General features: G+C 43.3%; 1 protein-coding gene across 10 annotated transcripts in view; it reads left to right on the top strand.

The window, feature by feature from the left end:
* rims2a (regulating synaptic membrane exocytosis 2a) overlaps positions 1 to 13,677 on the top strand; it is a 272,468-nt gene that overhangs the window by 253,100 nt on the left and 5,691 nt on the right. The window contains exon 1 of one of the 10 annotated variants that reach the window (XM_080750626.1): positions 8,906 to 9,097. The exons of the other annotated variants lie outside the window; for them this stretch is intronic. Within the exon in view, the coding sequence (XP_080606752.1) occupies positions 8,953 to 9,097 (145 nt within the window). The 5' untranslated portion in view covers positions 8,906 to 8,952. Of the gene's footprint in view, positions 1 to 8,905; positions 9,098 to 13,677 lie in introns of those variants that run through there. 10 annotated transcript variants of the gene reach the window in all.

Here is a 13,677-nt window from a genome sequence, read left to right as displayed (position 1 = left end):
CCTGTGTGCAATCTGGAGTGCAATACCATTTGAAAACCACCAGAGGGTGGTCTCCTACTATCTGATCAACTAACAGAAGAAGGAAGAAGACGTCCATCTTTTTTTTGGTTTGGGCCTGTTGTTTACATTTTGGCCAGGCCTTTTAGCTAGCATGCTACAAAACTTCGGAACCCTGGCGATCGCGATCAAGGATAGGTAGAGAAGAATGGATGGCACCGCTGGAATCCTGAGAATTTTCTGCGTTTTTTGAGTACTTATAGTTCGTCAGGGATGCACGGGAAAGTGTATAAACGAACGTTTTAGATAACATTTAAACGGCCGGAACCAATCTTCGGCTATACCGATTTTCCGCCGGACTGTGTTACACTGGTGCTACAGTCAAATCGGCCGTATCGCTCAGGTCACGGAGGCATATGGCCAACTTCTAGAGCGATTTTTTTGAAATTACAATTATGAAAAAATGATAAAACTTTTGATTAATTAAAAAGACGTAAAAGACGTTTATGGCACCGAGGTCCAAAGACGTATAAGACGTTTATGGCGTTCAGTGAGTTAAGTTATATTTTTGATGCCAATACTTTTTTACTTTTACTCAAGTAGACAAGCCGTTTACTTGCAATAGAGTGTTTTTGCATTGTATTGCAACTAATCTTAGTTCTTCTTCCACTACTGCTAGCCTGACATGTGACATATCGTAACTGTCCGTGTATTTCCGAAACCATGACTTTTCAGGAAATTGTTTCGATCCCTGGTTCCCTATGTGTTGCTGAATTGTCCTTGAGCAATAACTGAACCCCTAACTGCTCCCGATGAGCAGGTTGGTGCCTGGCATTGAATACACATGAATGGTTGAATGTAATGCACATTGTAAAGCGCATTGTAAGGAGCTTTGGATAAAAGCAATGCGCTTTATAAATGCACCATTTACCACAGGTCTCTCACGCTATTTTATGTTCACAAAGCTCCTAGATATACTGTATGTCCTTCTTCCTCTGATTGTTGTCTTTGTACTGTGACAATTCCACTCGTGAGTGAGTGAGTGGTGATAGAGAGCAGAGAGACGTGATGTGAAAAGGCTTGTCTTTGGTCGGCTGAGTCATGCTCTGGCTGTGTGATTATTTTACCGCATGGTCGTGATGTGTGGCCAGTTCCTCTTTTTGACATGAGAAATAATCACGCCATGGTCAGTACAGTGACCATGGCGTGGTATTTGTGTTTTAGTTTTTCACAAGCACAGGAACAATGTTTTTGCATGTCACAGTTTCTTTTGACTGTACCGTAATATTGAAACAATACTGGTTCCAATCACGTGGACCTCCATTATACAGAGAGAGATAAAGTTTAATACCTGAAAAAGTGTAGAACATACAGTATGTGAACAAAAAAGTGGGATTCTAAACTATTGCAACCATCAGGTCGCAGTTACTATCAAAACCTCCACCGTCTGTCAGTCAGTCAGTCAGTCAGTCCGTCACGTCACGTCACGTCACGTCACGTCACGTCACGTCACACTTTTGCCCCACCCCTCATTTCTCACATGGTCCTCTTCTAGCGCCACCATGAGGCCGATTCATGCAAAACACATTATGGACACTGCTCCTACAGATTTTGCCCTAAAATCAAGCAAAGCGCTACACAGTATCTCTACAGTCATGTCATCAACATGGATCTGTCCCGTTTCCCATATCCCATCCTGATTGGCTATCATTGCCTTCTAAAGTTTGTGTATGCGACCTGACGGTCGCTATCTCCCGTGCACAAGAAATGTGCCACTGATTGGTCCAGAGATGTTTGCAAGATAAGCTCCGGAGAGACACATACATAGCTGATCTACCAGCTCACAACACGTTGCACCGCAACATGGTTAATAGTTATGTACTACAAATGATCTATGCTCAGTACAGCTGTCACGTTTTAGCAACATTGGGTAACATTGAGACCCTGCCAGCCCTCAACCCTCCCCACCTCTCTCTCTGCTCCATCTGTCAGTTTTTTGGAACAGGGGCTATCAAACTTTTTGTTGTCACGACCCCATATTATTAGCAAACTCCTCATATTGAACATAATGGTACATTCTCAGCCTCTGCAAGGGCTTGTGTGTCTCTTGTGTTCTACTTCTGCTTCGGTGTTGGAGGCGGAGTGTGTAGTCAAATGGCCGCCTCTTCATGTTGGTCGCTTTAAGTCTATGGTTGGTGGAGACGACCGCACTTTTTTTTTGGTTGCCAATAGGCGACCCCACTGTCACCTGCTTTGGGTCGCGACCCATAGTTTGAGAACCGCTGTTTTAGAGGATTCACATACTGTACCTCAAGGAGGAGGTTGTCATGGCCAAGGCACACAGAGTTCCCTCAGTTAATTAAGCCTCTTCACGTTTCACACGTGCAACTCTTAACTCACACCTGCATTGAGGTGTGAAGTGCACACCATGTGTGTAAGTATTTTTTCACCATGTGAATGCAGTTTCTATATATACTGTACTTTTTGTTGTAAGTCACATACAAAAAACGATCTACAAACTCACACTTGTCACATTGCACCACCTGCAGATTTGTCTATTTCTGTTGAATGTTCTATTCCTGCTGAACGTTCCTCTATTTTCGCAGCAGGTTCACCGAATATTATTTTACTTCTGCCAAATGTTCTGTTTTTTTCAAATGTTCGCCTATTGTGACATTCCCAGAATAGGGATGTTGTGAAACGTGTAACAGTATGAGCTCTGCCTTGGGTCCATCCAACAATAACATGTCCATTGAAGTGGTTCACTTTGGTCACAATGGAGGATGGCAGGAGTCCTGTCCTGCAAGGAAGCTGTACTTCCAGACTTACTGCACTGTTGTGCATCAAGACAGGTGGCAGGGAATGTAAACACAGACAGTGTTGGCAGATTTTGTGAGTGAAATAAGCCCAATGAAAACAAGCCCAAAAGAAGCGACTAGGCCACATGAGCACTTAGTTTAAACCTATTATGCATTGGATATTTGAAAATAAGTTGAATTATACAGCAATGTACTGACAAGAAAAAGAAAACGCTACTTTCTAATTTGTACTTTTTGTATACTTAGTATATTTAAAAGCAAATATTCCAGTAACTCAAGTACATTATTGACAAACCAACTTTGACCCTTTGTTTAGTAATATTTGACCAGGAGTATCTACTGTATACTTTTTGACTTTTGAAGTACTGGGGTTGAGTACTTTGTCCACTGGCTTCCTTCACATTGTACTGTAGTGGTGTGTGTGTGTGTGTGTGTGTGTGTGTGTGTGTGTGCGTGCGTGCGTGTGTATTGTGTGCCAGAGTGAGGGGCCCGCCTCCATTAGGCTGTGTTTAGAGTTAGTCGAAGCAGAGTCGCTCAGTGATGCTTGGACCTCACCTCATCTCATCAATCAGGCACGGTTCCAACGCGTCCTGCATGGGATTTGTGCTGCCCCGCCTGCCCGCCAGAAAGACAGCACTTCCAGCTTCTGGGAATACGATGCTGTCTCCTGGTTGTTGCTTCAGAATGAGCAGCATTCTTCACATTCCTGCTGTGTGAGGTCCTATGGTTTCCCAGTCATTTGGTCACTTACACTTTTGGTAAGTGTGAGGGGCCAGATCAAGATATCATTTAGTACCCCGGCTCTCAATGTCACGTTTGTGGGACCACCCAGGTTACTGGTCCATTAGGTTAAATGAACACGGATGATTTTACAGTGTAGATTGAGGTTCTCAAACTCCTTTTTTTCAAGTACCCCCTCCAGTTTGATATGCATTAGGCCACAGACCCCCATTCGATAGTTTTTTTTTTTTTTGTTGATTTAGTTAAACTGTGGAAAACTACCCGATACCCTCTGGAAAGCTACTCTGCCCGCTCCGTTTGCTCATTGTTTTGGTAAGTGTGAGGGGCTGTGTTATTGATCCAGACCAGATAAACTGTGGAAAAGTACCCTCTGTACGTTGAGCATTCCAGCACATGATGCCCTGAGGACATGACGTCGTCCTTTTGTTGTTGAGTCTAGTCGTCTGGCCCGAAATGAAGATTCTCCATAACAGGGGAAAAAAAGACCTTGTCATATCATTGCCCCCCAAAGTAAAACTGCAGTAGACACCTGCTTCTGGTATGAGACCAATAATGTTTTCAACTTCATATTGGTGCATTAACCACTTTAACCCTAGCAGCCCAATTTTGGTCATTATAGGCTAAAATAAATATTTTTTTATTTTTGGAAAATAATTTCCATTTTTGGAAAATGTCATTCAAAGAAAGAGCAACACAGCGGTCACTATGTGTGTTGTGATGCGATGCGTTGTGAGCTTGTAGACATATAGCGTTGTTGTCGGGTGGAAACCTTGAAGGTCCAAAACCGTTCGTTTTGTATTTATTTTAAAAATGATTCAAACAAAAGTATTAAAAACAGCAGATCTACAAGCACGGTGCGCGGCATTGTGTGCTTGTAGATCTGCTTGTAGATCTGCTGTTTTCACGACTTTTGTGCGACGGTCTTGTATGATGAAGCGGGGCTTTACTTTACGAAAAAAAGTACAAATTAGACACTTGGAGAAACAAGGTTTCTGCCTGACAGTGACGATAGGCCATTTTCAAAGTGGTGGCCAAACCCGATGCACCGCAGGTGGATCCGAACTCCACGAAGGTGGGCAGGTACTTAAAACCTGTGCCACCTGAGCACCCCAAGGCCTCCAGGGTTCACATGGTTAATTTCCCTGTGTCTGTTTTGGTTCCGGGCACCAGCTCAATCACAGAGCCTTCCCACAGGAGGGGACCCGGTGTCCAGTGACAGCTGGAACAGCCTCTGCCTCAGCTGAGCCGCACGCGACCCTTGTGCCCTACACAGCTGATGCCGTCTGGCCCATGGGCTTTGTGAGGGTTTAGACTGCTAAAGTATGATCAAACCGTCAGCCCTTTATCCCATTATCCCTTACATTCATAATAGCCTTAGCCTGTTCTAATTTGAAATCACGTGTATCAAGTATACCGTATATATCATTAAGTAATTTGCCATATTAAGTTCCTTAGCAACTGTAATTGTTTGTAGCCATGCCCCCCTGGCATCATCTAGCATCATCTTTCTGTCTTTAGCGCTGTTGTGGCAGGAAGGGTGAGGGTGCAACACGTGCCAGGTACTTTCAGCACGTGTCCTATAATGCATTCCCCGCTTTGCTTCCAATGATCGATTGTCATTGGAATAACGGTACATTGGGTCTCTAGTGACAGAGCGCTGTCAGAAACGGAAAATGATACACCCAGTAGGCTACTATAGAACTGGGAAATATTCTTCTCCCTCCAGTAGAGATGAAGGTTGTTCATTCAAAGTGTTCTGCTGTATCTGTATACAGTAGTTGAGCTTCTTGGAGTATATTTCCTCCTGTAATGTTTGTTCCAGGAAGTGCTTTTGAAAATAATTCAGTTCAAATTATTTCCATGCATTCTGTGTAAAGTGTAAAAATAGAATAATTGAAAACATTTACATTTACTACAAGAAGCTAAGAGCAGAAAAAGACATGCAACACAATTGAAGAAAGTGGAAGATTTTACTGTAAATGTTACATTGCTACATTATGGGTGTACTTTGTTTTTTGTTTCTCTCAAAATGAACGACAGAATGATATGAAACCACCTTTGGTTAAATCCCTGTGCAAAAAGAAATCACGACAAAAGGACACAATCTGATTTCTGCAGGGATGTGTTAAAATCATACTCTTTTGACGATCTTATTGTTGGACCATCTTGGCTAATCTAACAGCCATTATCCTATTCTAAAGCATACATCCGCGTAGGTGACCCATTAAAATGATGACCTAATAATTGGTGCCATGCTGCGGATGTTTTTGTTCACTTTTCTCATTTCTCTCTTTCTCGCAAATTTGAAGTCTTGCCTTTATCAGCGTTGACCCAGATGAAAGTCTGCGGGACAGACAGACAGACACGGTGTATTCAGTGGCTTCTTCGTGGAAGTAGGTTGCAACTGTCTCTCGGAGAACAGTTTTAAGCAGACAGATAGCACTAGGGAGACAGCTATATTTATGATAGCACACACCGTCCATATCTGACCTGCTCCTGTGCCTATTCTGCCAAACCAAACCACTGCAGAGATGGCTCTCTCTCTGAGAGTGCGGTGGTGGACAGTAACAAAGTACATTTATTTGAGTACCGCACTTAAGGAAAGACTTCACCTATTTTCTACCTATATCTTCATGTAATTGGTGCTCACTAATGCTCATGATAAAGTGGTACCAGTATCTTCTACTCGGTCCGTGTCTCATAGGAGGGATATGTGGACTCTTTTTTGCAGATCTACGAGCTCACGACACATCACATATTTGAACATTTCTAGATTTCTTTAATTTTGGGGGGAAATGTCTACATTTTAATGACATGCATCTCTCAGATGTCAAAGCAGCACAATTTAGATCAGCTTTTCCTTCCCAAGTAGCTGAACTGACACTTTCCAGAATGTTTGATTTAGTTTAAAAGTCACAAATTGGCTTTAAAGTGATGCACACGTGCGCACACACTCGCTCGCTTGCTCGCTCGCACGCACACCGTTAAAATAACCAAATATTACGGAACATGAAACAACATTTCAAGGACCAAGACCACCATGACTGTGTGAGTTCATGTCTTGATGAACCTTCTGATCAACTTGACTGTCTTCTACTGTCTGTGCTCCTGACTGTTTACAGTAGCTGGCTTCAACTTTCTCTTTTCTATTGATGTCATAACGACATTGTGATTGTGTGTATTAACATCAGTGTATCTTGCAATGTCGTAATGACACTGGGATTGTGTTTATTTGCTATGCACAGACACTGAGCTTGTGTATTTCGTTTCTACATAGTGCAGGTTTCTGTCCAGGGTAATATCCTCCATTGTTGATCATGTTTTTTGTGATGTTGCATTGTTTGTAATGCTACCGTTGCTGCATCTTTTCAGTACTTCTCCCTGTGTCTGTACTTTAACTGCTGTGCCGCCTCTGGCAACTAAATTTCCCCCACGGGATCAATAAAGGTATATCTATCTATCTATCTATCTACTGTACCTAGTATAATGATAAAGAGCTAAAGATGTTGAAATTGCTGCTGCTGCAGAAAAGGAGTGTAATAATGCAGGGTTCATGTGTAGGTTGGTGTGGCTGGAAGTTGGGCACGTGACTCTATTGTGGACGTGGGGTACACTACAGCACGTGAACTATGTGTGACCAACATATGCCGGGACCTACAGTACCCCTCTCTCTCTCTCTCTCTCTCTCTCTCTCTCTGTGGAATAACAGTAGAGAAGCAGAGCAGTTGGCAGACCAGATGACAGCTTGTTTTTACACACAGATAAGACAAGATAGGTGGCAGAGAGGGAAAGTTGGAAAGGAGGAAGAGACAGCGATGAAGAGAAAGGGACTTTATACGTTGTCTTATGACCCGGTTGCTCGCTAGACAATAATAACTTGTGGATTCAAGTCGCCATGACTGATTTCAGTCATTTTGTATAAGATTATAGAGTATTGGAAAACTAGTAATAGAATACATGTTCTATTGCTTAAATTGTAAACCGTTAATTGATGTTCAGAAGCAGTTAGCTAAAGCCTCAGTCTTACATTTCTTCAACAGGTTGTGTGTATGTGTTGTACTGTAAAACAGCAAGACCAACAGTTTAGAATGGTAATAATACCCTAACATCATAGGGTACACAACACAATACAATACATATTGTGTTCATTGTTTAGGAAACAGCACTAGTGTGGAGGACTCCTTTCACTCCTTTTCACAAATCACAGATTGGGGACTGCCTAACAAAAGTTTTCACTCGGAAATGTGATCATTCGTTTTTGCTTTAATCCCTAATAACTGATTTTCAACTGATAATTGTAAAAAGAAAAAAAAATGTGTACAGTAGACTTAAGAGGGAAAGTGCCAGAGCACGTGCGAGACAGATAAGAGGAAAATAAATCATGGTGCCACAGCGAGGCGATAGCACCAGTCAGGGGCGTCACAAGGGGGGGGAGGGGGGAGTGGGACTGAGTTACTAGGGCCCAAGTTGGAGGGGCCTTAATTATTTTGAAAAATAGCAGATATACAAGCTCACAGCGCGGAAAAGTCGTGAAAATGTGTGCAAATCTTTGAATATAAATTATTGTTATTTAAAAAAAATTAAGCGAACATTTGTAACTCAAATCTAGCTTCTGGGGGGACCCTGGAACAAAATATTTTGAGATGGGGGTCCGTGGCCAAATACATATCATTTTGGGGGTCCTTCACATGAAAAGGTTTGAGCACCACTGACATAGAAACATAGGTTTTTCAATAAAAACCTGAGAAGGATTTGAAATATTCAAAGGCTTGCACACATTTTCACGATTTAAAAAAAAAAAAAAAAAATTGCAGATCTACAAGCTCGCAGCGCGGCACTCGGTGCCGCGCTGTGAGCTTGTATATCTGCTATTTTTCCATAGTTAAAGTACGCCAGGGCCCAGAATTTGGTGCGCCACCCCTGGCACCAGTGAAGAGAGAAGAGAGGGCTAATGGGCGATGTATCACTGGGTAAAGCTCCTCTGCCCCGAGAGCCAGCCGAGGTGCTGTACTGTACGCCTCAAGCAAGCAAGCTTCTCTGATTGGTGGAGAGGGATGCAGCTCGCCCTCCCCCATCCCCCCCATTCCCCCCCCCCCCCCCTCGTGTGATGTTAGAGCAGGAGAGGAGGAGAGCAGAGACATCAAGCGCACAGAGCAGACATCTCTGAAAACACTGCTACTGAAACAGCCTTCCAGAGAAGCTCTCCCAAGCCGCAGTCTGCAGAGCACCCGGATTACAGTAACATTAACAGCACAGCGTTGCACTAAATAGGCATTTTACCTTCTAATCAGGTTAACATTAGATCTTTTATTTTGTGATAAATCCTTGGAAGTGAAGCGATAGTTAGTTGCGTTTGATTCATCTGGTTGAGAGGGGACAGCGACCGGCGACAGCGATGGGCAGGCAGGGGCACAACGCGGCCGCTCCGGCTCCAGGGAAGGGTATGCAGCGCTCCCAGAGCAAGATGAGCCTCTCGGCCTCGTTTGAGGCTCTGGCGGTCTACTTCCCATGCATGAACTCCTTTGATGAAGATGATGGAGGTAAGATGTGGTGTTTGGCACAGCAGCAGCCTGGTTGGCAGAGGAAGTAGAGTATAGGGGAGGTGTAGTTCTGTAGCGGACATTAGCCATGTCCGGACCGGGAGCCAAAGGTGGCTTGAGGACAGATTTGATATGGCCCACGGCTTCTTTCCTAAAATGTTGTATTAATGGCCTCCCATTATAGTCATGTGAAATGTGTGCAATGGAGTGTTTTGAAATTAACCTGTGAAGAAAGGCTATTTTTATTGTATAAATAACACTACGAATAAGGGGAAAAAATGGGTCTGTAAATAAAATAGCAATGAAGTGCGTATGTAAAGTCCTGAGGTTACACTTCCAACATAAGACATGTTATGCTATGCATTTCCATGTGACTTGTTGTGGTTCAAATCTACATTATGACAAGAAATCCAGTCAAGGTATTTTATTACTATTACCGGTATTTTCAAATAATGATCCCCTTTGAAAATAGTTTGGTTAATAAGAGAGAATTTGTCAATGAGACTGATTTCAAGGTTTTGATTGATTGATTAAATACTTTTAATACTTTTTTATTAACATGATTGTTTACAGTACAGTACATGGTTATGCTAAAAGCACAACACATGCCATAAGGGCCTTGTTTCCATTGTGGTCCATCCATGTGTACTAAATTCATCAGTAATACAAAATACATACAATACGGTACAATACACCTGCAATTTGCAACTGGACCTAGACAAGTCTTCAAGCTTGCCAAAAGCATTATTGTATAACTGTACTCCTGTACTTTTTGCAAACTGGGGCCCAATAACTGAACACGTAACACTGTCATAAAACTGCTGTGTCTACCTGGGTTCATAGGTGCAGTTACATCAACCAAGCATTTGACCCCAATTTCAGCCATCCAATCAGGATTGTGCTCTCCCCTCATCCACACATTGCCCCCCCCATCTGCCAGTGTGGAGGGGGAGGAAGTTACGCCAAAGCGAGGCAATTATACACGCCGCTTAAAAGGAAATGGAGCGTCACAATTATTCATCAACAGAGGGTTCAGCCATGCATTCATACAGTAGTTATAGTTGCACTGACGGTCATGTTTTGAGTCAGGGTTTGCAGACAATATGGACCATGCATCGATAGGATGTGAGTCATGTTACAATAGGCACCACGCATTGATAGGGCTGGAAATGTTACATGGCTTGGTTGAATGCTTGATTCTGATTGGTCCAGGCAGTCACTGAACTCAGCGTCCTGTTATTCTTCAGTAATGACCACTGCTATCAATAACAGACCCGTGGAGACGGCGCACCTGAATCAATCAAGCAATTCATTAATCAGTCTGCAGCGCTTTGTTTTTGCCTTATTCAACAAGGCAGCCATGTAAACAAACACACAATTACAGCTTAGACAGCACACTAATGATTTGGCAAACATTTGCGGCGAGAAATAGGCAATGCAGTAACATAATATTGAACGATATTGATGTATCTCCCTGGGTTGTATAATGATTATTTAAATGTCAGCTGGTGTCTGTACGGTGCTGCACTACAGAGTAGAATGTGGATGTTGTTGCTCTGCGAGGCTGAGCAGTGCAGTATGTGTCCACTGATAGTGTTTTGGATTTACGGCTGTTTACCACACACAGCTGCAGGTCACTACAGACGTCACTGTTGGCCTCTTCCTTTGTAAGCAGTGAGAAAACGAGCTGAGATTACTAGGACACAGCCTCTCTCTCTCTGTCTCTCTGAGATACAGTATGTCAAAGGTGCATTTCTCTCTCTCTCTTCCTCTCTCTCTCTGAGATACAGTATGTCACAGGTGCATTTCTCTCTCTCTCTCTCACTCTCTCTCTCTCTCTCTCTCTCTCTCTCTCTCTCTCTCTCTGATATAATGTGACAGGTGCATGTCGTTGCTGTCGGGCAGAAACCTCTCATCGCAATATTTTAACTTTCGTTTCTCGTAAATTGACACCCCACTTGGTCATACGACTGCGTCACAGAAAAGCATGACAAGTAGCAGATCCACAAGCTCGTTTTGGGTTTGTCGATCTGCTGTTTTTGCTATTTTTGAATTTGCATCCTGAAAAGAGTAGCCGTTTTGGACATATGAGGTTTCCCGAGACAGAGACGTTATTATCTCCCTCTCCCTCCCTGTCTCTCTGCGATAATGTTAGGCTTACATTTCACTTCTCTTCAGTTGAAGGACATACTTGACTGTCTCAGAATGCTAGAGCGCTGAAACTGGGAAGTGGAGGTTGGACTGAGGTGATGCAATATGAATGAGAGTTTTTACATTCCATTCTGGGAGGGAAAACTGTAAACCAAAGATCAAGTCAAGTCATTGAATTTCTCTGCAGAACTCCAACCTAAGAGAAATGCAATGGTGTGTGCACATTGCACAGAGGCTCATCTATAAGTATCAATTGCACTCCAGCCATGACATTCACATGCACGTATATTACTGTCAAAGCCAGTAGTGGAGTAACAAGATACATTTACTTGACTACTGTACATTGATCATAAAGATGAAGCAGGGCCCCCTCTACATCATGTATACATGTGTGATGGAGATTCTCATCGATTTCATAGATAGATTCATAGACTTATTTGACACTTAAAATCTTAAATCGTCGATACTTAGCAAACTTGAACTTTCACTCTGTATACTTGGTCTGCTCTTTTTTTACCTCTACACCAAAACTATTTGACAAAAATAGCTGCTGTGAGGCGTTGAGAGCTTGTAGATCTGCTATTTTTGGCTAAAGTTCTCCTCAGAGTATAGGGATGCGAGGGTTGAGTTTAAAATAAAGATCCTATCACACAAGGATTTGGCGGCCCCCCTGTAGTAACTCTGATGACCCCCTAGGGGTCCCGGACCCCCTGTTGAAGACCCCTGATTTAATACATTGTTCTGTAACTCAAGTACAAATTTGACAGAGCAACCTTCACTTGTGGGTTAGTAATATTTGACCTGGAGTATCTATACTTTGACTCAGGTGATGGGGTTGAGTACTTCCACCACTGTTCAAAGTACTGATCAATTGGTGTGATGTACAGTACCAGCGTCTGGTTACAGCATCACTTATGCAATATTCTGCAAGAGAGATGAATGTCATCTCGGGTATAAACACGGCGCCATGCTTTAATTCCACTACAGGCCTTTTATACAAACATACCTGTAGTAAACCCGGCTGTAATGCTCTCATGTTCATGTAACGTAAACATCTGATTTGTTTTATATGTAACTTCAGTGGTCACTTTACTTTTACAGTATGTATGTTATCAAGAGCACTGTTGATACAGACCTGCTGGTTGATTCAAGGTAAACTCTTGTTTAATGGGACGTTCTAAACATGGTTTATGGACGTGTGTGTAGTACTGTATGTGCAGTATGTGCCTGCCGAGTCATGGTAGTGCCGTGCGTATGCGTCATCTCTGCCTTTACACAATTTCAGGTTTGCTTGATTCTGAAAGAAGTGTGTACAGTACGGTGTGTGTGTGTGTGTGTGTGTGTGTGTGTGTGTGTGTGTGTGTGTGTGTGTGTGTGTGTGTGTGTGTGTGTGTGTGTGTGTGTGTGTGTGTGTGTGTGTGCGCGTGTGTGCGTACGTGCGTGCGTGCGTGTATGTGTGTGTGTGCACATGCGTGTGTGTCATGCGTGCGTGTGTGTGCACATGCATTTGTGTACGTTGTTGCATTTTTAATACAAAATGTGTTTTTCAGAACATTTTGAAATTTATAAAATTTAGAAGGCGTTTTTAGAAACGGCCATTGATTGACCGTGCATTGATTCTGCATTGGATAGCTGCAAGTGTGGAATATCTGGATCGCCCTGTGTGTGTGTGTGTGTGTGTGTGTGTGTGTGTGTGTGTGTGTGTGTGTGTGTGTGTGTGTGTGTGTGTGTGTGTGTGTGTGTGTGTGTGTGTGCGTGCGTGCGTGCGTGCGTGCGTGCGTGCGTGCGTGCGTGCGTGCGTGCGTGCGTGCGTGTGTTTGTGAGCGTGTGAGCGTGTGCCACGTGGCTGCACACAGAGGCTGTCAGATAAAGGCTGGGTGCAGATGAGCAGCAGCAGGGCTAATGGATGGCGTCAGCTGTCACCTTGGATCAGTGGATGGTCATAGGTAGCAGCCAGGACTCCATATCCCAGAGGCCCCTGCAGGCAGCCAGGCTGCAGCACATAATACAGGAGGAGGCTCGCTCTTGCTCATTGTGTGTGTGTGTGTGTGTTTGCTTATGCATAGGGTTAGGGTTATGACACTGTGATGGTGTGTATTTTGTATCTGCGTAGAGCAGGGCACTGTGGTATACTGTATACTATCCTTGGTCGTTGATGGTGTTCTTGAGATTATATTCTTCTTTTGACTCCTAGTTTTGTGTCGCTACCCTTGCTGTATCTTACAGTACTACAGTGTCTGTACTTTAACTGCTGTGCTGCGGATCACTGCAAGTCTATCTAGCTATCTCTCCATGCATACTGTAGGAAATGGGTTGACACACTTAAATGACACACAGATGAAAGGAAAGAGGGAGAAATGATTCTATTAGCATCTGTTGGATGGGTGACATCCAACAGATGTCATGGTGAAATTAAGTATATAGTGTGA

This window comes from Nannobrachium achirus (assembly GCF_963921795.1).
Source record: "Nannobrachium achirus genome assembly, chromosome: 2".
NCBI lineage: Eukaryota > Metazoa > Chordata > Actinopteri > Myctophiformes > Myctophidae > Nannobrachium > Nannobrachium achirus.
The sequence above is the reverse complement of the archived record's forward strand: the minus strand, read 5'-3'. Positions and strand labels throughout refer to the sequence as shown.